This window comes from Oncorhynchus keta, chromosome 25 (assembly GCF_023373465.1).
Source record: "Oncorhynchus keta strain PuntledgeMale-10-30-2019 chromosome 25, Oket_V2, whole genome shotgun sequence".
Classification (NCBI taxonomy): domain Eukaryota; kingdom Metazoa; phylum Chordata; class Actinopteri; order Salmoniformes; family Salmonidae; genus Oncorhynchus; species Oncorhynchus keta.
The window spans coordinates 22,087,080-22,109,759 of record NC_068445.1 but is presented as its reverse complement, the minus strand read 5'-3'; the positions used below and the strand labels follow the sequence as shown (position 1 = coordinate 22,109,759).

Genomic DNA, 22,680 nt, shown 5'->3' with positions numbered 1-22,680 from the left:
CTTGCTCTGATGCTTTCTCCTGTGAGTTACATTCAGCCTCCAGGCTAGCCAGGAGTGTATTCATTAGTCCAATTCCACTGCAAAACGTGTTTGTCTGCTGCAAAACGTTTTGCAATGGGAACCATTGATTGTTTACTCTAGGAACAAAAACAGGAAGGGACTTACCTGAATTTGTCCAAAATAAACTATTGTTTTTGTTGAATAACATTTTACATTTGGAGTAAACGTTTTGCAACAGAAAAATGCTTAGCAACAGATTCTGACTATTGAATACACCCCTGCTGTACCCTACAGTAGTTGAAGGTACCCAGCAGATCCTAACCACTGCTATACAGCTGCAGTAGGGTCATGGCTCAGAAATGTACCTCAGTCCAGGGATGAGAATTTTCCCATTATCCAAACAGTTACTCAAAATTGTCCCTTTATCCCAACTGTTACACCAACAAGATTGAACCACTGCTATTAAACCTTGGATAAACAGTTGGGATAATGGGACAATTGAGTACAAACTAATTTCTCATGCCTGGATTGAGGTATGTTTTCTGAGCCATATCTCTCACCTGCTCCAATGTGTCAATCTACACAGGAAGCCTGTCCGACCCTAGTGCAGCTGTAAGCAAGCGGGTCGGATCTGCTGGCTAAATTGACAGCTGCTGCAGAAAGTTACATTGTAGCGCAGAGCACAATGACAGTCATGAGGACAATTCAAACACGAAGCAACAACCGAGAGATCAGAGCCAGTCAAGAGTTCAAGTCAACGCAGTTCTTTAATGCCAGAGAGGTATATAGATTACGTTTTTGTCCAGTAACAACGAGCAAGAGACTAGATCATTTCCGGGGTTGGTTCTAGATCGAAAATATATAATTGCGAGCTCTACCCGGAAAGAAGCCACAGCGGTGTTCGGGTGCTGCACACATACATTTCAGATGTCAGGCTATGTCATGTAAACTCAGAGTAACAGCGGATTTAAACTTCCATTTTACCCTGGTGAGACGCGTTTTACTCTTCCACTTCGGACGCACTGGCGCACACTGACCAGTTAAAACGGGTAAGTTTTCGCGGAATTTATGTCTGCGTGTGTATGTGTGCGCGCGCGTCTTGTTGGGATGGGGGGGTTGTGGTCGGCAGATAATTGAATCATGAAACTTTCATGTCATCTCAACCTGATGCTAAATCGTGTTTTATTGGCTGACGAAGTTATCCATACGGGTCGACAACTACTGAAATAACTGACAGACAGTTTATCTATGGAACAAAGCCCACTGAGCACCTGACGAAATAATGTATATTTGATACATGATGGGTTCCGTCTGTATCTGATCCTGTAGATAGATAGATAGTATCCATATAGTATCAATATAGTATAAGTATCTATCTATCTCCTCATTCGGTTTGGAGAATAACTGTGCATTTAAACAAAACGAAATATTTACAGGAATCAGGCCTATATAGAACAATCAGCATGGAATCACACACAAATCACCATGTATTGTAAAGATGGATAACTACTTCAAGTTTTCCATCTATGCCAACATGTAGCCTAATGTCAGACTTGGTTACTGCTGGTGGTGTAAAGTGGGGTATCTGTGCTTTACTGTTTATAATTTGGATAACTTTTACTTTTTCTCCACTACATTCCTAAAGAAAATATGTACATTTTACTCCCATACATTTTCCTTGACACCCAGAAGTACTACACTTCCACTTCAAATGCTCAGACAGGACAGCAATATGGTCCAATTCACACACTTATCAATATAATGCATTGTCATCCCTACTGTCTCTGATCTGATGGACATACTAAACACAAATACTGCTTTTGTCAATTGTGTTGGAGTGTGCCCTGGCTGTCTGAAAATCATGCAGTCAGGTTTACTTACTTAATGTAAGAGGTTTGATGTACAGGATTAACTTTTTACTTTTACTCAAGTATGACAATTGGGTACTTTTTTCACCACTGTACTTAAGTACATTTAAAAGAGATACTTTTGGGGGACTTTTACTTGAGTCATTTTCTATTAAGGTATCTTTACTTTTATTCAAGTATAACAATTGAGAACTTTTTCCACCTCTGGTTACTGCTGCTATGCTTAATGCCAAAAATATATATTTTTTTATACCAAGCATTGGCTGTGTGTCTGCATGTGTCTTTATTTCCTAAAACAAAATGTTGTTCATATTGCCTGTTCCAGAGGGGAGGTTGTCTTTGTATGCTCATGTGACCAGGTAGGTGCAATAACTGCACAGATGATGTTATGTCCTCAGCATGTCAGTCTCTCTGACAGTTAGGTTAGGTTGTCCTCTGATGTTCATTCCCTTGTCACTCTCTCTCTGCCCCCCACCCCCCACCCCCGCCGTTCTCTCTCTCTCTCTCTATCTGGCCAGATGAAATGTGCCTGTATGCAGATCTGTTCAGTAGTCTATAATTTCCAGCTGTGGTGAATCCTCTGGTTAGCAGCACAGCCTCGGGCCTTAGGCTTAGCTAGGCTGCCTCAATAACGTCACATGAAAAACTGCTGAGTGTGTGTGTGTGACATGCCCCCCCCCCAGTGATGTGGTAGCAGGCAGCAGTATGCCGTACGTGGACAGACAGAACCGTGTCTGTGGCTTTCTAGACATCGAGGAGAAAGAGGGCAGCAACCGCTTCCAGAGACGCTATTTTATACTGGACACACAGGGCAACACACTGCTGTGGTACATGGACAACCCCCAGGTACACACAAACATCATACTGCCTGTACAAACACACATGATCTCTGATGTGTCTGAGGCAGAGTGTGGTCAGATAGTGGTTGTGTTCCGCCACTAGCAGAGTAGAAACACACCTCCTATAGAGGAAGTGAGACTAGGTGTAGAAGGCTTCTCTGTGTCTTTAACGATCTCTGCCTGCAGAAGTGTTTGTTATATTGAGTGTTGTGTTACTGTGTCTATTACATTGGTGTGTTGTATCGCCTGTAGAACCTGCCCAGTGGAGCGAACGCAGTCGGGAGTCTGCAGCTGACATATATCTCCAAGGTAACAACACCCTAAAACAGATGACTTAAGGGCAATGTTTTTGACTAATTCCAGGGTCTCATATTCTCTCTCTTGCCTTCTCCTCCTCTGTTTTGGGGGTTAGGTGAGCGAGGCCACGGGGAAACAGAAGCCCAAGACTGAGTTCTGCTTTGGTGAGTCAACGTGTGTGTGTAGGGTGTTCTCATGGCCCTGGTGAAACGCATACAGTGAAATGTGTTCCAATTTTTATCATACCTTTTCTGTCCTCTTTGCAGTGATCAATGTTATTATAGCCTCTGTATTTATGTTCTGCATTGCTATATAATATTATATATTTCTACGTACAGTACCAGTCAAGAGTTTGGACACACCTACTCATTCAAGGGTTTTTCTTTATTTTTACTATTTTCTACATTGTAGAATAATATTGAAGACATCAAAACTATGAAATAACGCATATAGAATCATGTAGTAACTAAACTAAAACAAATTGTTAAACAAATTCAAAATATATTTTATATTTGAGGTTCTTCAAAGTAGCCACCCTTTGCCTTTGACAGCTTTGCACACTCTTGACATTCTCTCAACCAGCTTCATGAGGTAGTCACCTGCAATGCATTTCAATTAACTGGTGTGCCTTAAGTTAATTTGTAATTTCTTTCCTTCTTCATGCGTTTGAGCCAATCAGTTGTGTTGTGACAAGGTAGGGTTGGTATACAGAAGATAGTCCTATTTGGTAAAAGACCATGGGCATATTAGGGCAAGAACAGCTCAAATAAGCAAAGAGAAACAACAGTCCATCATTAATTTAAGACATGGTTAGTCAATCTGAAAGTTTCTTCAAGTGCAGTCGCAAAAACCATCAAGCGCGATTATGAAACTGGCTCTCATGAGGACCGCCACAGGAAAGGAAGACCCAGAGTCACTTCTACTGCAGAGGATACGTTCATTAGAATTACCAGCCTCAGAAATTGCAGCCCAAATAAACTCTGGGAAAAAAAGAAACGTCCCTTTTTCAGGACCCTGTCTTTAAAGAATTCGTAAAAATCCAAATAACTTCACAGATCTTCATTCTAAAGGGGTTAAACACTGTTTCCCATGCTTGTTCAATGGACCATAAACAATTAATGAACCTGCACTAACAGCTTACAGATGGTAGAACATTTACATTACATTTAAGTCATTTAGCAGACGCTCTTATCCAGAGCGACTTACAAATTGGTGCATTCACCTTATGACATCCAGTGGAACAGTCACTTTACAATAGTGCATCTAAATCTTAAAAGGGGGGTGAGAAGGATTACTTATCCTATCCTAGGTATTCCTTAAAGAGGTGGGGTTTCAGGTATCTCCGGAAGGTGGTGATTGACTCCGCTGTCCTGGCGTCGTGAGGGAGTTTGTTCCACCATTGGGGGGCCAGAGCAGCGAACAGTTTTGACTGGGCTGAGCGGGAACTGTACTTCCTCAGTGGTAGGGAGGCGAGCAGGCCAGAGGTGGATGAACGCAGTGCCCTTGTTTGGGTGTAGGGCCTGATCAAAGCCTGGAGGTACTGAGGTGCCGTTCCCCTCACAGCTCCGTAGGCAAGCACCATGGTCTTGTAGCGGATGCGAGCTTCAACTGGAAGCCAGTGGAGAGAGCGGAGGAGCGGGGTGACGTGAGAGAACTTGGGAAGGTTGAACACCAGACGGGCTGCGGCGTTCTGGATGAGTTGTAGGGGTTTAATGGCACAGGCAGGGAGCCCAGCCAACAGCGAGTTGCAGTAATCCAGACGGGAGATGACAAGTGCCTGGATTAGGACCTGCGCCGCTTCCTGTGTGAGGCAGGGTCGTACTCTACGGATGTTGTAGAGCATGAACCTACAGGAACGGGCCACCGCCTTGATGTTAGTTGAGAACGACAGGGTGTTGTCCAGGATCACGCCAAGGTTCTTAGCGCTCTGGGAGGAGGACACAATGGAGTTGTCAACCATGATGGCGAGATCATGGAACGGGCAGTCCTTCCCCGGGAGGAAGAGCAGCTCCGTCTTGCCGAGGTTCAGCTTGAGGTGGTGATCCGTCATCCACACTGATATGTCTGCCAGACATGCAGAGATGTGATTCGCCACCTGGTCATCAGAAGGGGGAAAGGAGAAGATTAATTGTGTGTCGTCTGCATAGCAATGATAGGAGAGACCATGTGAGGTTATGACAGAGCCAAGTGACTTGGTGTATAGCGAGAATAGGAGAGGGCCTAGAACAGAGCCCTGGGGGACACCAGTGGTGAGAGCGCGTGGTGAGGAGACAGATTCTCGCCATGCCACCTGGTAGGAGCGACCTGTCAGGTAGGACGCAATCCAAGCGTGGGCCGCGCCGGAGATGCCCAACTCGGAGAGGGTGGAGAGGAGGATCTGATGGTTCACAGTATCGAAGGCAGCCGATAGGTCTAGAAGGATGAGAGCAGAGGAGAGAGAGTTAGCTTTAGCGGTGCGGAGCGCCTCCGTGATACAGAGAAGAGCAGTCTCAGTTGAATGACTAGTCTTGAAACCTGACTGATTTGGATCAAGAAGGTCATTCTGAGAGAGATGGCAGGAGAGCTGGCCAAGGACGGCACGTTCAAGAGTTTTGGAGAGAAAAGAAAGAAGGGATACTGGTCTGTAGTTGTTGACATCGGAGGGATCGAGTGTAGGTTTTTTCAGAAGGGGTGAAACTCTCGCTCTCTTGAAGACGGAAGGGACGTAGCCAGCGGTCAGGGATGAGTTGATGAGCGAGGTGAGGTAAGGGAGAAGGTCTCCGGAAATGGTCTGGAGAAGAGAGGAGGGGATAGGGTCAAGCGGGCAGGTTGTTGGGCGGCCGGCCGTCACAAGACGCGAGATTTCATCTGGAGAGAGAGGGGAGAAAGAGGTCAGAGCACAGGGTAGGGCAATGTGAGCAGAACCAGCGGTGTCGTTTGACTTAGCAAATGAGGATCGGATGTCGTCGACCTTCTTTTCAAAATGGTTGACGAAGTCCTCTGCAGAGAGGGAGGAGGGGGGGAGGAGGATTCAGGAGGGAGGAGAAGGTGGCAAAGAGCTTCCTAGGGTTAGAGGCAGAAGCTTGGAATTTAGAGTGGTAGAAAGTGGCTTTAGCAGCAGAGACAGAAGAGGAAAATGTAGAGAGGAGGGAGCGAAAGGATGCCAGGTCCGCAGGGAGGCGAGTTTTCCTCCATTTCCGCTCGGCTGCCCGGAGCCCTGTTCTGTGAGCTCGCAATGAGTCGTCGAGCCACGGGGCGGGAGGGGAGGACCGAGCCGGCCTGGAGGATAGGGGGCATAGCGAAGGTCACAGTTATGAAAACTTAGGACACTTTCTACTGACTCTGAAAAACACACAAAAAAAGATGCCCAGTGTCCCTGCTCATCTGCGTGAACGTGTCTTAGGCATGCTGCAAGGTGGCATGAGGACTGCAGATGTGGCCAGGGCAATAAATTGCAATGTCTGTACTGTGAGACGCCTAAGACAGCGCTACAGGGAGAAAGGACGGATAGCTGATCGTCCTCGTAGTGGTAAACCACGTGTAACAACACCTGCACAGGATCGGTACATCCGAACATCACCACCTGTGGGACAGGTACAGGATGGCAACAACAACTGCCCGAGTTACACCAGGATTGCACAATCCCTCCATCAGTGCTCAGACTGTCCGCAGTAGGCTGAGAGAGGCTGGACTGAGGGCTTGTAGGCCTGTTGTAAAGGCAGGCCCTCACCAGACATCACCGACAACAACGGCGCCTGTGGGCACAAACCCACCGTCGCTGGACCAGACGGGACTGGCAAAAAGTACTCTTCACTGAGGAGTCGCGGTTTTGTCTCACCAGGGGTGATGGTCGGATTTGCATTTATCGTCAAAGAAATGAGCGTTACACCGAGGCCTGTACTCTGGAGCGGGATCGCTATGGAGGTGGAGGGTCTGGGGCGGTGTGTCACAGCATCATTGGACTGAGCTTGTTGTCATTGCTTGTTGTCAGGCAATCTCAACGCTGTGCGTTACAGGGAAACATCCTCTTCCCTCATGTGGTACCCTTCCTGCAGGCTCATCCTGACACGACCCTCCAGCATGACAATGCCACCAGCCATTCTGCTCGTAACGACTACACTGCGGCTTCCCTGCTACATCTATTGCTGTTCATTGGACCATATGATCACTTGGCTACATAGCTGATGTCTGCTGGACTGTTAATTTATCACGGTACTCCATTTTGTTTAACCGACCCTCTGCCCATTCATCGCCATTTTACCTATTGTTGTCTTACTTGATTAGCTGTTGTCTTAACCGTTGTCTTAGCTAGCTCTCCCAATCAACACCTGTGTGTTACGTCCATTGTTCAAAGGAGACCAAGGTGCAGCGTGGTAGGCGTATATTTTACCTCATTTTCAAATGACAACAAAACACGATACGAACGTAAAGCTCTGTAGCGCTAAACAGCATCTATACAAAGACAAGATCCCACAAACAAGGGTGGAAAACAGGCTGCCTAAGTATGATTCCCAATCAGAGACAACGACACAGCTGCCTCTGATTGGGAACCAGACCAACAAAGAAATAGTACACATAGATTTGACCACCCAAGTCACACCCTGACCTAACCAAATAGAGAATAAACAAGGCTCTCTAAGGTCAGGGCGTGACACTGTGATTGCTATATGCCTCGCTTTATGTCTCTCTCAAATGTCAATATGCCTTGTATACTGTTGTTTAGGATGGTTATCATTGTTTTAGTTTACCATGGAGCCCCTAGTCCCATTCTACATGCCTCAGATTCCTCCTTTGTCTCACCCCTCACACATGCGGTGACCTCACCCAGTATAACCAGCACGTCCAGAGATGCAACCTCTCAATTCATCACTCAGTGCCTGGGCTTACCACCACTGTACCCGCACCCCACCATACCCCTGTCTGCACATTATGCTCTGAATCTATTCTACCACTCCCAGAAATCTGCTCCTTTTATTCTCTGTCCCCAACGCACAATGCAGACAACCAGTTTTGATAGCCTTTAGCCGTACCCTCGTCCTACTCCTCCTCTGTTCCCAGGGTGATGTGGAGGTTAACCCAGGCCCTGCGTGTCCCCAGGCACTCTCATTTGTTAACTTCTGTAATGAAAAAGCCTTGGTTTCATGCATGTCAACATCAGAAGCCTCCTCCCTAAGTTTGTTTTACTCACTGCTTTAGCACACTCCGCCAACCCTGATGTCCTTGCCGTGTCTGAATCCTGGCTTAGGCCACCATACCCAACTACAACATTTTCTGTAAAGATAGAACTGCCAAAGGGGGAGGAGTTGCAATCTACTGCAGAGATTGACAGAACTTTGCAGGCTTACTTTCCAGGTTTATGCCCAAACCGTTCTAACTTCTAATTTAAAAAATGAATATCTCCAGAAATAATTTGTTGCCGCCTGTTATAGACCCCCATCAGCTCCCATCAGTGCCCTGGACACCATATGTGAATTGATTGCATCTATCTTTAGAGTTCGTTCTGTTAGGTGACCTAAACTGGGATATGCTTAACACCCCGGCCGTCCTACAATCTAAGCTAGATGCCCTCAATCTCACACAAATAATCAAGGAACCCACCAGGTACAACCCTAAATCCGTAAACATGGGCACCCTCATAGATATTATCCTGACCAACTTGCCCTCCAAATACACCTCTGTTGTTTTCAATCAGGATCTCAGCGATCACTGCCTCATTGCCTGCATCCGCTATGGGTCCGTGGTCAAACGACCACCCCTCCCCTCATCACTGTCAAACGCTCCCTAAAACACTTCTACGAGCAGGCCTTTCTAATCGACCTGGCCCGGGCATCCTGTAAGGATATTAACCTAATCCCGTCAGTCAAGGATGCCTGGTCGTTCTTTAAAAGTAATTTCCTCACCATCTTAAATAAGCATGCCCCTTTCAAAAAATGTAGAACAAGGGGCGGCAGGGTGGCCTAGTAGTTAGAGCATTGGACTAGTAACCAGAAGGTTATTCAAATCCCAGAGCTGACAAGGTACAAATCTGTCGTTCTGCCCCTGAACAGGCAGTTAACCCACTGTTCCTAGGCCGTCATTGAAAATAAGGATTTGTTCTTAACTGACTTGCCTGGTTAAATAAAGGTAAAATAAAAAGAACAGATATAGCCCTTGGTTCACGCCAAACCTGACTGCCCTTGACCAGCACAAAAACATCCTGTGGCGGACTGCAATAGCATCGGCTAGTCCCCGCGATATGCAACTGTTCAGGGAAGTCAGGAACCAATACACGCAGTCAGCCAGGAAAGCAAAGGCTAGCTTTTTCAAACACAAATTTGCATCCTGTCGCTCTAACTCCAAAATGTTTTGGGACACTGTAAAGTCCATGGAGAACAAGAGCACCTCCTCCCAGCTGCCCACTGCTCCGAGGCTAGGTAACACAGTCACCACCGATAAATCCATGATAATCGAACATTTCTATAAGCATTTCTCTATGGCTGACCATGCTTTCCTCCTGGCTACCCCGGCCAACAGCTCCCCACCCTGCAGCTACTTGCCCGAGCTTTCCCAGCTTCTCCTTCACCCAAATCCAGATAGCTGCAAAACCTGGACCCGTACAAATCAGCTGGGCTAGACAATCTGGATCCTCTCTTTCTAAAACTATCGGCCGCCATTGTTGCAACCCCTGTTACCGGTCTGTTCAACCTCTCTTTCGTATCGTCCGAGATCCCTCAAGATTGGAAAGCTGCCGCGGTCATCCCCCTCTTCAAAGGGGGTGACACTCTAGACCCAAACTGTTATAGACCTATATCCATCCTGCCGAACCTCTCTAAAGTCTTCGAAAGCCAAGTTAATAAACAGATCACTGACGATTTCGAATCCCACCGTACCTTCTCCGCTGTGCAATCCGGTTTCCGAGCTGGTCACGGGTGCACCTCAGCCACGCTCAAGGTACTGAACAATATCATAACCGCCATCGATAAAAAAACAGTACTCTGCAGCCGTCTTCATCGACTCTGTCAATCACTGTATTCTTATCGGCAGACTCCATAGCCTTGTTTTCTCAAATGACTGCATCGCCTGGTTCACCAACTACTTTGCAGACAGATTTCAGTGTGTCAAATCGAAGGGCCTGTCGTCGGACCTCTGGCAGTCTCTAATGGGCGTGCCACAGGGTTCAATTCTCGGGCCGACTCTTTTCTCTGTACATTGTACATATCAATGTCGCTCTTGCTGCGGGTGATTCCCTGATCCACCTCTACGCAGACGTATACAGAATGGTGTCATCTGGCCCTTCTTTGGACACTGTGGTAACTAACCTCCAAACGAGCTTCAATGCCATACAACACTCCTTCCGTGGTCTCCAACTGCTCTTAAACGCTAGTAAAACCAAATGCATGCTTTTCAACTGTTCGTTGCCCACACCCGCCCGCCCGACTAGCATCACTACCCTGGACTGTTCTGACCTAGAATATGAAGACAACTACTAATACCTAGGTGTCTGGCTAGATTGTAAACTCTTCTTCCAGACTCATATTAAACATCTGCAATCCAAAATCAAATCTATAATCAGCTTTCTATTTCGCAACAAAGCCTCCTTCACTCACGCCGCCAAACTTACCCTATTAAAACTGACTATCCTACCGATCCTCGACTTTGGCAATATCCTCTACAAAATAGCTTCCAATACTCTACTCAGCAAACTGGATGCAGTCTATTACAGTGCCATCTGTTTTGTTACCAAAGCCCCTTATACCACCCACCACTGCGACCTGTATGCCTTAGTCGGTTGTCCTTCGCTACATATTCGTCGCCAGACGCACTGCTCTAGGTCATCTATACGTCTATGCTAGGTAAAGCTCCGCCTTATCTCAGCTCACTGGTCATGATAACAACACCCATCCGTAGCACGCGTTCCAGCAGGTATATCTCACTGGTCATCCCCAAAGCCAACACTTCCTTTGTCCGTCTTTCCTTCCGGTTCTCTGCTGCCAGTGACTGGAATGATTTGCAAAAATCGCTGAAGCTGGAGACTTACATTTCCCTCACTAACTTTAAACGTCAGCTATCTGAGCAGCTAACCGACCGCAGCAAGCTGTACATAGTCCATCTGTAAATAGCCCACCCAATCTACCTACCTCATCCCCATATTGTTTTTATTTACTTTTCTGCTCTTTTGCACACCAGTATCTCTACTTGCACATCATCATCTGCTCATTTATCACTCCAGTGTTATTCTGCTAAATTGTAATTACTTCGCTACTAAGGCCTATTTATTGCCTACCTCATCACTCCATTTGCACACACTGTATTTAAACTTTTTTTTCCTATTGTGTTATTGACTTGTTAATTCCATGTGTAACTCTGTTGTTTGTGTCGCACTGCTTTGCTCTATCTTGGCCAGGTCGCAGTTGTAAATGAGATCTTGTTCTCAACTAGCTTACCTGGTTAAATAAAGGTGAACAAAAAAAACATCTCAATCCTATTGAGCACTTCTGGGACCTGTTGGATTGGAGGGTGAGGGCTAGGGCCATTCCCCCCAGAAATGTCTGGGAACTTTCAGGTGCCTTGGTGGAAGAGTGGGGTAACATCTAACAGCAAGAACCGGCAAATCTGGTACAGTCCATGAGGATGAGATGCACTGCAGTACTTAATGCAGCTGGTTGCCACACCAGATACTGACTATTACTTTTGATTTTGATTTTTCTTCCCTTTGTTCAGGGACACATGAATCAATTTCTGTTAGTCACATGTCTGTGGAACTTGTTCAGTTTATGTCTCAGTTGTTGAATCTTGTTATGTTCATACAAATATTTACACATGTTAAGTTTGAAAATAAACACAGTTGACAGTGAGAGGATGTTTATTTTTTTGCTGAGTTTAAATGCTTAACAAAAAACATGAGCTGGCGCACACCCAGAATATAAGTTTGTGTGGAGGTGCTGACTAAAGGCGAATAAGCTATCAAAATAAAGAAAGTCGCTATGTCACAGTTCAAGTAACATCAACTGTTCAGAGGAGACTGTGTGAGTCAGGTCTTCATGGTCGAATTGTTGCAAGAACTACTAAAGGACGCAAATAAGCAGAAGAGACTTGCTTGGGCCTAGAAAGATGACTGAGTCCAAATTTTAGATGGTGGTTCCAACCGCCGTGTCTTTGTGAGATGCAGAGTAGGTGAACGGATTATCTCTGCATGTGTGGTTCCCACCGTGAAGCATGGAGGAGGAGGTGTGGGGGTGCTTTGCTGGTGACACTGTCAGTGATTTATTTTGAATTCAAGTCACACTTAACCAGCATGGGTATAGCATTTTGCAGCAATACGCCATCCCATCTAGTTAGTGGAACCCTCATTTGTTTTTCAACAGGACAATGATCCAACACTCCTCCAGGCTGTGTAAGGGCTATTTGACCAAGAAAGAGAGTGATGGAGTGCTGCCTCAGATGACCTGGCCTCCACAATCACCCAACCTGAGTTGGACCACAGCTTCACCTGGTATGCAGAGTGGAGGAAAAGCAGCCAACAAGTGCTCATCATATGTGAGAACTCCTTCAAGGCTGTTGAAAAAACATTCCAGATTAAGTTGGTTGAGAGAATGCCAAGTGTGCAAAGCTGTCATCAAGGCAAAGGGTGGCTACATTGAATTATCTCAAATATATGTTGATTTGTTTAACACTTTTTGGTTAATGTGTGTGTGTGTTTTCATAGTTTTGATGTCTTTACTATTATTCTACAATGTAGAAAATAGTAAAAATAAAGAGAAACCCTTGACTGAGTAGGTGTGGTACTGTATATCACTATGTCTGCAGTGATCAATGCAGTATCTCGGCGGTATTTCCTCCAAGCCAACGATGCTGCTGACCTCAGAGACTGGGTCATTGCTCTCAACAAAGCCACCAAGATCACTGTGAGTACTCCAACTCGTGTAGCTTCAAATCAACTTTTACATTCAGCCATCTAATCAATACACGTATAACGTTCCATCAAACTGAGACTTAGCGATATTAAGTTGCTACAAACAGCACTGCATATGTTGCAGATGAGCGTGATGCAAGACAATGCACTCCCCAGAGCCGCTGGAAAACATGCGGCGAGACAGCATCTGCCCCAGTACTTTTCAATCGCACACCACTTTCAAAGCAGCAGCACCAACCGGGCCAGTAACTTCTCAAATTTTTGCGTTCCAGTTCAGCATCTACCTGCTCTGTTGCCGTCTACCATTGACAAACCATTGAAGACTACACACAGGAAAGTTGTGCTGTTTTTATTTGAGCAATATCATAGGCCGTTCATTCAAGCACCACTACACTCCCGCGAGTCACCACTTCTTGAGCAGTACAGAAGTTGATGACTACGTTCACATTGCAGATGTGAGATGGCCTGAGCAAAAATAAGCACCCATTAATCTACTCACTGAGTTGTTTATTTTTAAGGAAAGTGATTTACAAAAGTAAACTTTCACTAGTGAACATATTAGCAATATGATGGCTACTGTTGATAGTCTGTATAAAGAAAGATACAAAAAGACACCTAGCATTGGTCTAGGCTCTTCTACTGTTGCCAGTCAATGTCTCTTTTGGAACATTTGTCTTAAAGGGGCAGCATCCTATTTTGAGATGTGAAAGGCCCCAGAAAAGACACGTAACACATTTTGCCAAACCACTTTAGAACCAATGGTGTCACCTTTAGCACTCAGAGTATCACAGAGCGTCTGCACGGATGCGCTTCAATAGCTACAACCTGATTGCTGCGAATCAGAAAGACTGGAGAAGTTTAGGTTTGCGTTTCACTACTTTTGGTTATTGTGGCAATGGGCCCAACATTGCTGTTTACTTCGTGCATACTGTAATATATTGGCATCCATGCACTTTACAGTGAAGTGGTATGGAGCGGGAATGTTCCATTTTCTCTTCTCAACTGGCTGAATTGTTATTTTTACCTTGTGCGCAACTGTTGCTGTGTATTAGATATTACTGCACTGTTGGAGCTACTGTAGGAACCCAAGTATTTCGCTACACCCGCAATAACATCTGCTAAATATTTGTCTGCGACCAATAAAATTGGATTTGATTAGACCCGCAACTTCCCACAGGTGAGAGAAATTACACTGTAAAGGAGAATCACCTGCCTCCAACCAAATTATTTTGAATTCTTCTGAATTCGTAATGGTTTAGTCTAGGCCATTATTATTTTTGGGGGTCCTGTACAGTTGTATATCAAACAAAAAAATATATGAACCCCAAAAGTTATTTCAGTTTCAACTTATTTTCGAAGAAATAGTGATTTAATATATTTTTTTGTTGATGTGCACAGTTACACTAATTATATATTAGTGTAACTGTGTCTGACTCTACCTTTTTGATATTGCATTTATAACTTGACTCTAACACTACACGTAATATGTTCATGTTTGATTTCAGTAAACCTGTAGGCTAGGTGCAGCTGAAACTACAATGACCTGAGTCACACTGACAAGAAGTGATGTTACACAGAGCCATAGATACATGTAACTGCAAACATAATGGAAGCACTTGAGTAAATGAGGGATACAAACTATTTTGAAAGCAGGTGCTTTCACACAGGTGTGGTTCCTGACTTAATTAAGCAATTAACATCCCATCATGCTTAGGGTCATGCATAAAAATTATAGGCAAGCTATGACCCCATAGGATGACATTGTCCCCATCCACAAGGTATGAGTGGTCACTTAATGGTTTGATGAGCATGAAAACAATGTAAACCATATGCCATGGCCATCTCAGTCACCAGATCTCAACCCAATAGAACACTTATGAGAGATTATGGAATGGCGCCTGAGACCGTGTTTTCCACCACCATCAAAATAATCACCAAATTATAGAATATTTTCGTGAAAGAATGGTGTCGCATTCCTCCTGTAGAGTTCCAGACAATCTTAGCATTCTATAACGGCTGTTGGAAGGAGAGGACCAAGGTGCAGTGTGGTATGTGTCCATATTTATTTAATGAACCCTGAAATCACAAAAATAACAAAGCGAATGACCGAAACAGTTCTGGCTGGTGCAGACACACAACAGAAAACACAACATAGAATGCCCACACCAACTCACGCCCTGACCAAACTTAAACAGAGACATAAAAAGGAAGTAAGGTGACACACGTGACACATTCAATCTGTTCTGGCTTTTGGTTGCCCAAAGCTCTATTAAGACACTGTATATTGGTGTTTCCTTTATTTTGGTAGTTACCTGTATATAGCACTCAAGAGGAAGTCTGGTCTCACATTCAACTGTTTGGCCAGGGTGTACACACACACACACACACACCTAAAATATGAGGAAATGGTGAAACAGGACAGTGGGAGTTTTGAGGTTTCACATAGCAGATTCATATCAAATCAAAGGTTATTTGTCACATGCGTCGAACACAACAGACCTTAGCGTGAAATTCTTACTTTACAAGCCCTTAATCAACAATGCATAGTAAGAAAATATTTGCTAAATAAACTAAAGTAAAAAAAGTAACACAATAAAATAACAAGGCTATATACAGGGAATACTGAGCCAATGTACAGGGTTATATTTACATTTAGGTAAGAACGTTGTGTGTGCTAACTTATATCCAGCCTGTGGGGGGCTTTCCACACACACTGTTTTAACAGACTGATGTTAACTGCTGATGTTTGGGCTGTGGAGCTGCACTATAGAGCACACACACATGCAATCTTCTCGACCACACATTTTTCTTGGGGGGGGGGGTCAGAGAGTTTAATGCTGAGTCATGGAGGTCATAAGGCCTGTAACTCCTCCCCTCCACACCACTACAGAAGGCTGAGAACAGCAGTTAGTGATTACATCCCAATAATCTCTTTTCTCGCTCTCTTTTTCTCCTCACCACTTCACACAAATGTTTAAGCATTGGATTGGTATAGGCATGGCCTAGAGGGAGTTTCCATATACCAGTCATTTTGTTTTCAATCCATGAAAGGAGCTGAACAAGTGCACACTTCGGGAGAAAGGAGAAATTATTGGGACCTGTGACCCAATAGTCAACACTGTGTTTGGCTCTGTGAGGCTAGAGTGTGGTGCTGCTCTGTTTCTTCTGTATTGTCACCTGCCCTCACACAGGAAACACAGATGCTCTCTCTATTCCACTTCCTCTTTGGCTCCCCCTGAAGAAACCCTGTAGGCCTACATGTGCGCCATGTTTATATCAAATGTCTTGTTTATCACTCCAGAAATATGTTATATTATAGTTTCATGGTTTATCAATAAGTGAAAGTTAATGATAATGTATTGTTGGCTAAATGCTAAATGCTAGCTATGGGTTTGACTTGATGCTCAAACTGTTGTTTTCTGTAGGTCCCGAAAGCTAGACCTCTCCAGACAAGGACAGAGGTTTCTATGGTAACCGGTGAGGCAGGGGGTAAGAGGCAGGCCTATAAGACTGAGATCATCGGGGGAGTGGTGGTGCACACCCCCATGTACCAGGTACTATGTTCTAGTCCAAACCCACCACTGCCATGGTGACTGTGTTGGTGATTGTGATGATGGTGGTGATGACAATGGAGGGGGAAGATGATGATGATGATGTACAGTGATGGTGATAATAATGATGATTGTGTGTGTTGCAGAATGAGGGGGAGGAGATGGAGGTAGGGGACAGGAAGGTCAACGCTGTAGGCAGTAGACCAGGCGTGCTGAGGTGTGGCTACTGTGTCAAACAGGGTAACATGGTGAGTACAAACACACACTAGCAATGGTCATCAAAATTGTTAAAAGGTTTAAATAAATGCAACAGTTGGACAATGGAGGAAGATACTCCAAACCTTTTGGAATTTTTATAATCCATCAGATATTGACCGAATTATAGCACAAAACATTTTACTGCCACGGACAAATAATGAAGTTAAGCAATTTTGGTGGGAATTCTGGTGTTCAATTTAACGTCAAATTACACTTTTATTCACTCATATACATTTTATAATGGTATCAGGTATTTGTAAAAATATTTTGTGCCGCATTTGCATAAATACACTGTGTGTATTTTAATAGATTAACATAAACGGGTGGCATAGGGCTGTAACCACAACTTGCTCTATGTAGGGCCTACCTGCTCGACAATCATCTCATTCCAAAATTATGGGCATTAATATGGAGTTGGTCCCCCCTTTGCTGCTAAAATAGACTCCACTCTTCTGGGAAGACTTTCCACTAGATGTTGGAGCTAGAGGTCGACCGATTAATCGGAATGGCCGATTTTAATTGGGGCCGATTTTTACACCATTATTTAATCTTTATTTAACTAGGCAAGTCAGTTAAGAACACATTCTTATTTTCAATGACTGCCTAGGAACAGTGGGTTAACTGCCTTGTTCGGGGGCAGAAAGACAGATTTTTAGCTCGGGGATTCAATCTTGCAACCTTACAGTTAACTATTCCAACGCTCTAACCACCTGCCTCACAAGGAGCCTGCCTGTTACGCGAATGCAGTAAGCCAAGGTAAGTTGCTAGCTAGCATTAAATGTATCTTATAAAAAACAATCAATCAATCATAATCACTAGTTAATTGCACATGGTTGATGATATTACTAGTTTATCTAGCGTGTCCTGCGTTGTATATACAGTGGGGCAAAAAAGTATTTAGTCAGCCACCAATTGTGCAAGTTCTCCCACTTAAAAAGATGAGGCCTGTAATTTTCATCATAGGTACACTTCAACTATGACAGACAAAATTTGAAAAAAATTCCAGAAAATCACATTGTAGGATTTTTAATGATTTATTTGCAAATTATGGATATAACATATAATGATATAACATCATTCTTTGGGGATGCTTTTCTGCAAAGGGGACAGGACAACTGCACCGTATTGAGGGGAGGATGGATGGGGCCATGTATCGCGAGATCTTGGCCAACAACCTCCTTCCCTCAGTAAGAGCATTGAAGATGGGTCGTGGCTGGGTCTTCCAGCATGACAACGACCCGAAACACACAGCCAGGCAACTAAGGAGTGGCTCCGTAAGAAGCATCTCAAGGTCCTGGAGTGGCCTCGCCAGTCTCCAGACCTGAACCCAATAGAAAATCTTTGAAGGGAGAGCTGAAAGTCCGTATCTCCAGTCCGTACAGCCCCGAAACCTGAAGGATCTGGAGAAGGTCTGTATGGAGGAGTAGGCCAAAATCCCAGCTGCAGTTTATGCAAACCTGGTCAAGAACTACAGGAAACGTATGATCTCTGTAATTGCAAACAAAAGTTTCTGTACCAAATATTAAGTTCTGCTTTTCTGATGTGTCAAATACTTATGTCATGCAATAAAATGCTAATTAATTACTTAAAAATCATACAATGTGATTTTCTGGATTTTTGTTTTAGATTCCGTCTCTCACAGTTGAAGTGTACCTATGATATACAATTATAGACCTCTACATACTTTGTAAGTAGGAAAACCTGCTAAATCTGCAGTGTATCAAATACTTGTTCTCCCCACTGTATATAAGCAGCATGTGAGTTTCAAGTTTGGGAAAGTTCATTTTCACCATAAAAATGCACCTTTATAATAAAAGCATTATATGCATAATTGCATTTGCGGTCACTTTTGGTAATGGTGTTTTCCGCTAATGGAACATTTGTGCTTAATAGCCTACTACCATGTGCGCATTGCTGCGCTTCTAATGTGAAGAAATGGCCTAATAGTTTATCAACATTTCAAGCTAAATGTTCTGATATTGTGTCAGCCACATTGCATAAAAAATTATTTTTGATGCTAGTGGTATTCATTTGGGATCTATCGCATCCCACAACTGTTCCAGACTATGTTTGGAATATTTCTCAAACAGAATAGGTCGACTTTTGTGCTATGGGGGATAGTAGATTGACATAGGCTAGTGCTTTTGCTGTTCTTTAGGCCTACAGTCCATCCAATATCTTCAATATTCACCTCGGGATTGGATAAGGACACACACAGTTGCGTCCCTTGCGTGTCTGTCTTTACTTGTGAGAAAGACCCGATCACATGACAGAGAGGCTTCGGATTGGTCAGCACACTCAGGGAGAAGGGCACAATGCAGCACTCCGGGTTGCAAAAGGCATGGATTTTTTTTTTTTTAAGTGCATTACGGACACAAAGGGGAAGCCGGCGCGAAGTTCGAGGCATTATCAAATACTTTTCAAATTGTAAATGAGAGACTGGAGTGTGTACAATCTGCCAAAAAACAAAGAGCTCATGACTTTCAAGCTTTTTTCAAATCATCTTTAGTCTCATCATGCAGCCTTACAATGTATTCAGAACATATAGCCCAACATTTGTAGAACAACTAAAGTTAGATTAATAACTCTACATGAAACATATAGGACCGCTCAACCCAGAATAGCCACATGTGCAACACTCCCTCAAATCGTTTGGAGAAAATATTTATATTTTATTCAGTTTTGTTCAATTGTATTCTTCATACTAAAATAATGCCACGGAATTATAAACAAATCTTGTCTGCTTAATGAACTAGTGTAGCACACAGCCATTTGGGATAGCCACATAAGGACCACTCAGAGTATGCTATTATTTTCTTCTGTAATAGAATACATTTTCTCCATATCATGCTTCTTTAGACCTGTCTAAAATAATGGATTTATTGCGAAGGTGTAGGCTATATTACATGGTTTTATTAGACTTTTTAAAATGGCTTGTAGGCTTTGTGTGGAAGCCAGGAGATGCTAAATGTGTTTATGTTAATTAACGGTCAATTACAGAGAGACCAACCAGTTATTTGCTTGACAATCACCGGCTGACGAAATGTCCTGACCACCACATTCCTACACATACACTTTTGAACTAATCAGTTGTATGTTTCAGAGGAAAAGCTGGAAAAGGCGTTTCTTCATGCTGGACAACAATTCTGTCAGTTACTACAAGTGTGAGACGGTGAGGTCATATCCTGTCTCTCCTCTCTCCTCTGTGAGTGACTCTGGGTGGTAACTGTTGCTGTTTAAACCACAGTGGGTTGTAATTACAGATGTCCTCAAATGGCTTTGGGGAGTAAATTCAAACCAAGACAATACATTGTCGGAAAAACATGTGTCCTCCATGTTTAAGTCTTTGTTTCTGCTTTGGTGTGGTGTATGTTTCAGTGTCCTGTGTGACAGATGTGTTTCTGTCAGTGGAACAGAGTAAAGTTTGGTGTTTCTCTGATGCACGATGGCGTGTGTGTGTAACCTGTATTTGATATGTATTTCAGCATAAGGAGCCGCTAAGAGTGGTTCTTCTGAGAGACATTCAGAAGGTCCATGAATGTCTGGTCAAATCTGGGTGAGAGTCACACATATCTATTTCATCTATCTAATCTAATACACGCACACACAAGCTCGCTGTCTTACCTAGTCATCTCTCTGTCAGGGACCTGCTGATGAGGGATAACCTGTTTGAGATTATCACCAGCTCTAGGGTTTTCTACATCCAGGTAAGTGTGTACTTGTTTTCCTACCTTATCAGGACCCCAATATCCTAACAATTCACCCAAATGTCCATACAAAGTAGGAAAACAAGAACTTTAAGATTAAGGTTTAGGGTTAAAGTTTTAAAAAAGGAAAGTGTTGTTTTACAGGGTCAGCCATAGTAGTACTGCACTCTTGGAGCAAATTAGGGTCAGGTGCTTTGCTCAAGGGCACATTGACAGATTTTTCACCTGGTCAACTCTGGTATTTGAACCAGCAACCTTTTGGTTACTGGTCCAACACTCTAACTGCTAGGCTACCTGCCTGGGGTTAAAGAAAATATGATTTTTAATGGTCAAACAAGTCCTGGAATTTCTCAAATAAAGGTGTGTGTGTGTGTGTGTGTGCGTCAGATGGTCTTCCCTCTGTGTTTGATGCTCTGTTGCTCATGTGTGGCCTTGTACGGAAGGTTTGTACAAACACTAACCATAAAACAACATCTCTCATAATGTGTCAGCGTGTGCTGGTTTTGTTGCAGACAGACACTCCAGAGGACATGCAGGGCTGGATCAGAGACATTGAGGGGAAGATACAGGACTTCAGAGGCCCGGGCAAGGTAAAAGTGGATTTAAATTCTACTTACAGTTCTGACCAGTACTATTAGTGGTCCTGATGGCGTGCCCATACAAGTGTCATTGCACAACAGGGAGATGAGGAATTCTGATTCAGTGGGGGAATCACAAAATGGTGTCTCTTTTTTTCTTTCCCTCTCAGAGCTCTGCATTCACACGTGCCTCCTCTCTGTATTGCCATGGTAACTCCTCCCACCAACCCTCTGTTGTCCGTGGTCGTCAGGGAGATGACAAGAGATCCCCTTTAGTGAAGTCATGTTCCGTGGCCCCGGGGTGGCAGCCCTGGACCCCCGTACCCCAAAGAGAGGCTCCCGCACTGGGCATACTAGATAAGGACGGTCCCTTTAGCTCTCTGCTGCCCAGCCTCTCCTCTCTCTCTCTTTCCACCTCCTCATCTTTATCCTCCCTCCCCACTCCCACCCCACAGGGGGTCTCAGCTCCAGCCAGTGGTGTGGGGGTCCCAGTCTGCCCAGGCCCCATAGCCCCAGGCCCCTCCAGCAGCCGGAGGAGACACCGCTCTCAGCCTCAGCCCACCACAGACCGCAGCTTCCCTTTCAGCCTGGACCATGATGGCATCCGCACCACCGACGTCTAGAACCAACCACGACTAGACCAACAGAACTCTGGATCCAACAATATGTGGAACCACCAACATCTAGAGCAACAATGACACTTGATTGAGTGCCTTTCCCTTTGAAAGACTAAACCTTCCCTCCCCCAGCCACTCTCCTTTGAGAGTTCCATAGGCCTGCTGCTTTGGCTGCGGCTGCTGTGGGCTGTTTGCTAAAGTAGCCCCCCATCCAACTCTCTCTCTGGAGGCCTGTGGCCCCCTGTTGGTGGGGGAGGGTAGTGATGCAAATTGGGGTTCCTGGATGTGTTCTCTCAGGGAGGGGTGTGTTAGTAGTGGCTGTGGGCTTCTGGTATAAAGGGTTATTCGGAGAGACTCGGAGGGGTTATCAGTGTTGGAGTGTCTGGTAGACTGCGAAGGGTTAAGTTATGTGACTTAAATGTAAATGTACGATTTCCTCTTAACCTGAATGTAGTTCTCCCATGTACTGAGATGAAGGAAGGTTTGTATTGTGTTGGAGCCTGGTCTGTCTACCAAATACCCTCTAATAGTATTAGTCAGCTGTTCTTTTACCTGTATTAACCAAATCTAAAGTATGTCCCAATTGGCACCCTAATTCACTATATCATGCAGTACTTTTTTACCAGAGCCTTATGGGCCCTAGTCAAAGGTAGTACACTATATAATGAATGTGGTGCCACTGCCAATTGGGACGCAACCCAAGACTCCCATTCAATCCATCACCTGGTCATAGAATAGTGACGATGTTCGTGTCTGTGGCTCTGCTTTTTCTAGACAATGTTGTTCCCTTGTTAGACTAAATCCAATTGCATTAAATCGGTACATCAGCAGCGCATTTTATGGTATTTCTGCACACTTTTCCGCTAACCTCGTTCTCTTGCTCGAATGCAAAGGATTTACTACTCCAGAGGGAGTGGAAATATTTTGGGTGTCTCAGATTGTTCTAGCAATTCTCACATTGTAACTTCGTTAGGAGGAACGATGTTTGACATACTTTTTACATTTGTATCACAAACAATTCTTTTGATAAAAGTGGCCATTTTTAGACCTATACATTATGACTGGGATGATGGCAGTATCGCGAGGAAACAAAG

General features: G+C 44.3%; 1 protein-coding gene across 3 annotated transcripts; it reads left to right on the top strand.

The window, feature by feature from the left end:
* Positions 1 to 634: 634 nt before the first annotated feature.
* LOC118358425 (pleckstrin homology domain-containing family A member 2-like) lies at positions 635 to 22,421 on the top strand. Of its 3 annotated transcripts, none has more exons than XM_052478889.1 (12): positions 635 to 1,049; positions 2,552 to 2,714; positions 2,960 to 3,016; positions 3,120 to 3,168; positions 12,770 to 12,867; positions 16,301 to 16,429; positions 16,573 to 16,674; positions 19,788 to 19,856; positions 20,170 to 20,240; positions 20,328 to 20,391; positions 20,883 to 20,981; positions 21,140 to 22,421. In XM_052478889.1, exons 2-12 carry the CDS (start codon positions 2,574 to 2,576, stop codon positions 21,590 to 21,592), a joined length of 1,332 nt encoding a protein of 443 aa, XP_052334849.1. In that variant the 5' UTR covers positions 635 to 1,049; positions 2,552 to 2,573; the 3' UTR covers positions 21,593 to 22,421. The 3 variants fall into 3 exon arrangements, with proteins under 3 accessions (XP_052334849.1, XP_035592141.1, XP_052334850.1); XM_035736248.2 differs by having other exon boundaries at positions 639 to 1,049; positions 20,904 to 20,981; XM_052478890.1 differs by lacking the exon at positions 635 to 1,049 and adding an exon at positions 12,328 to 12,455 and having other exon boundaries at positions 2,674 to 2,714.
* The last annotated feature ends 259 nt before the right edge of the window (positions 22,422 to 22,680 follow it).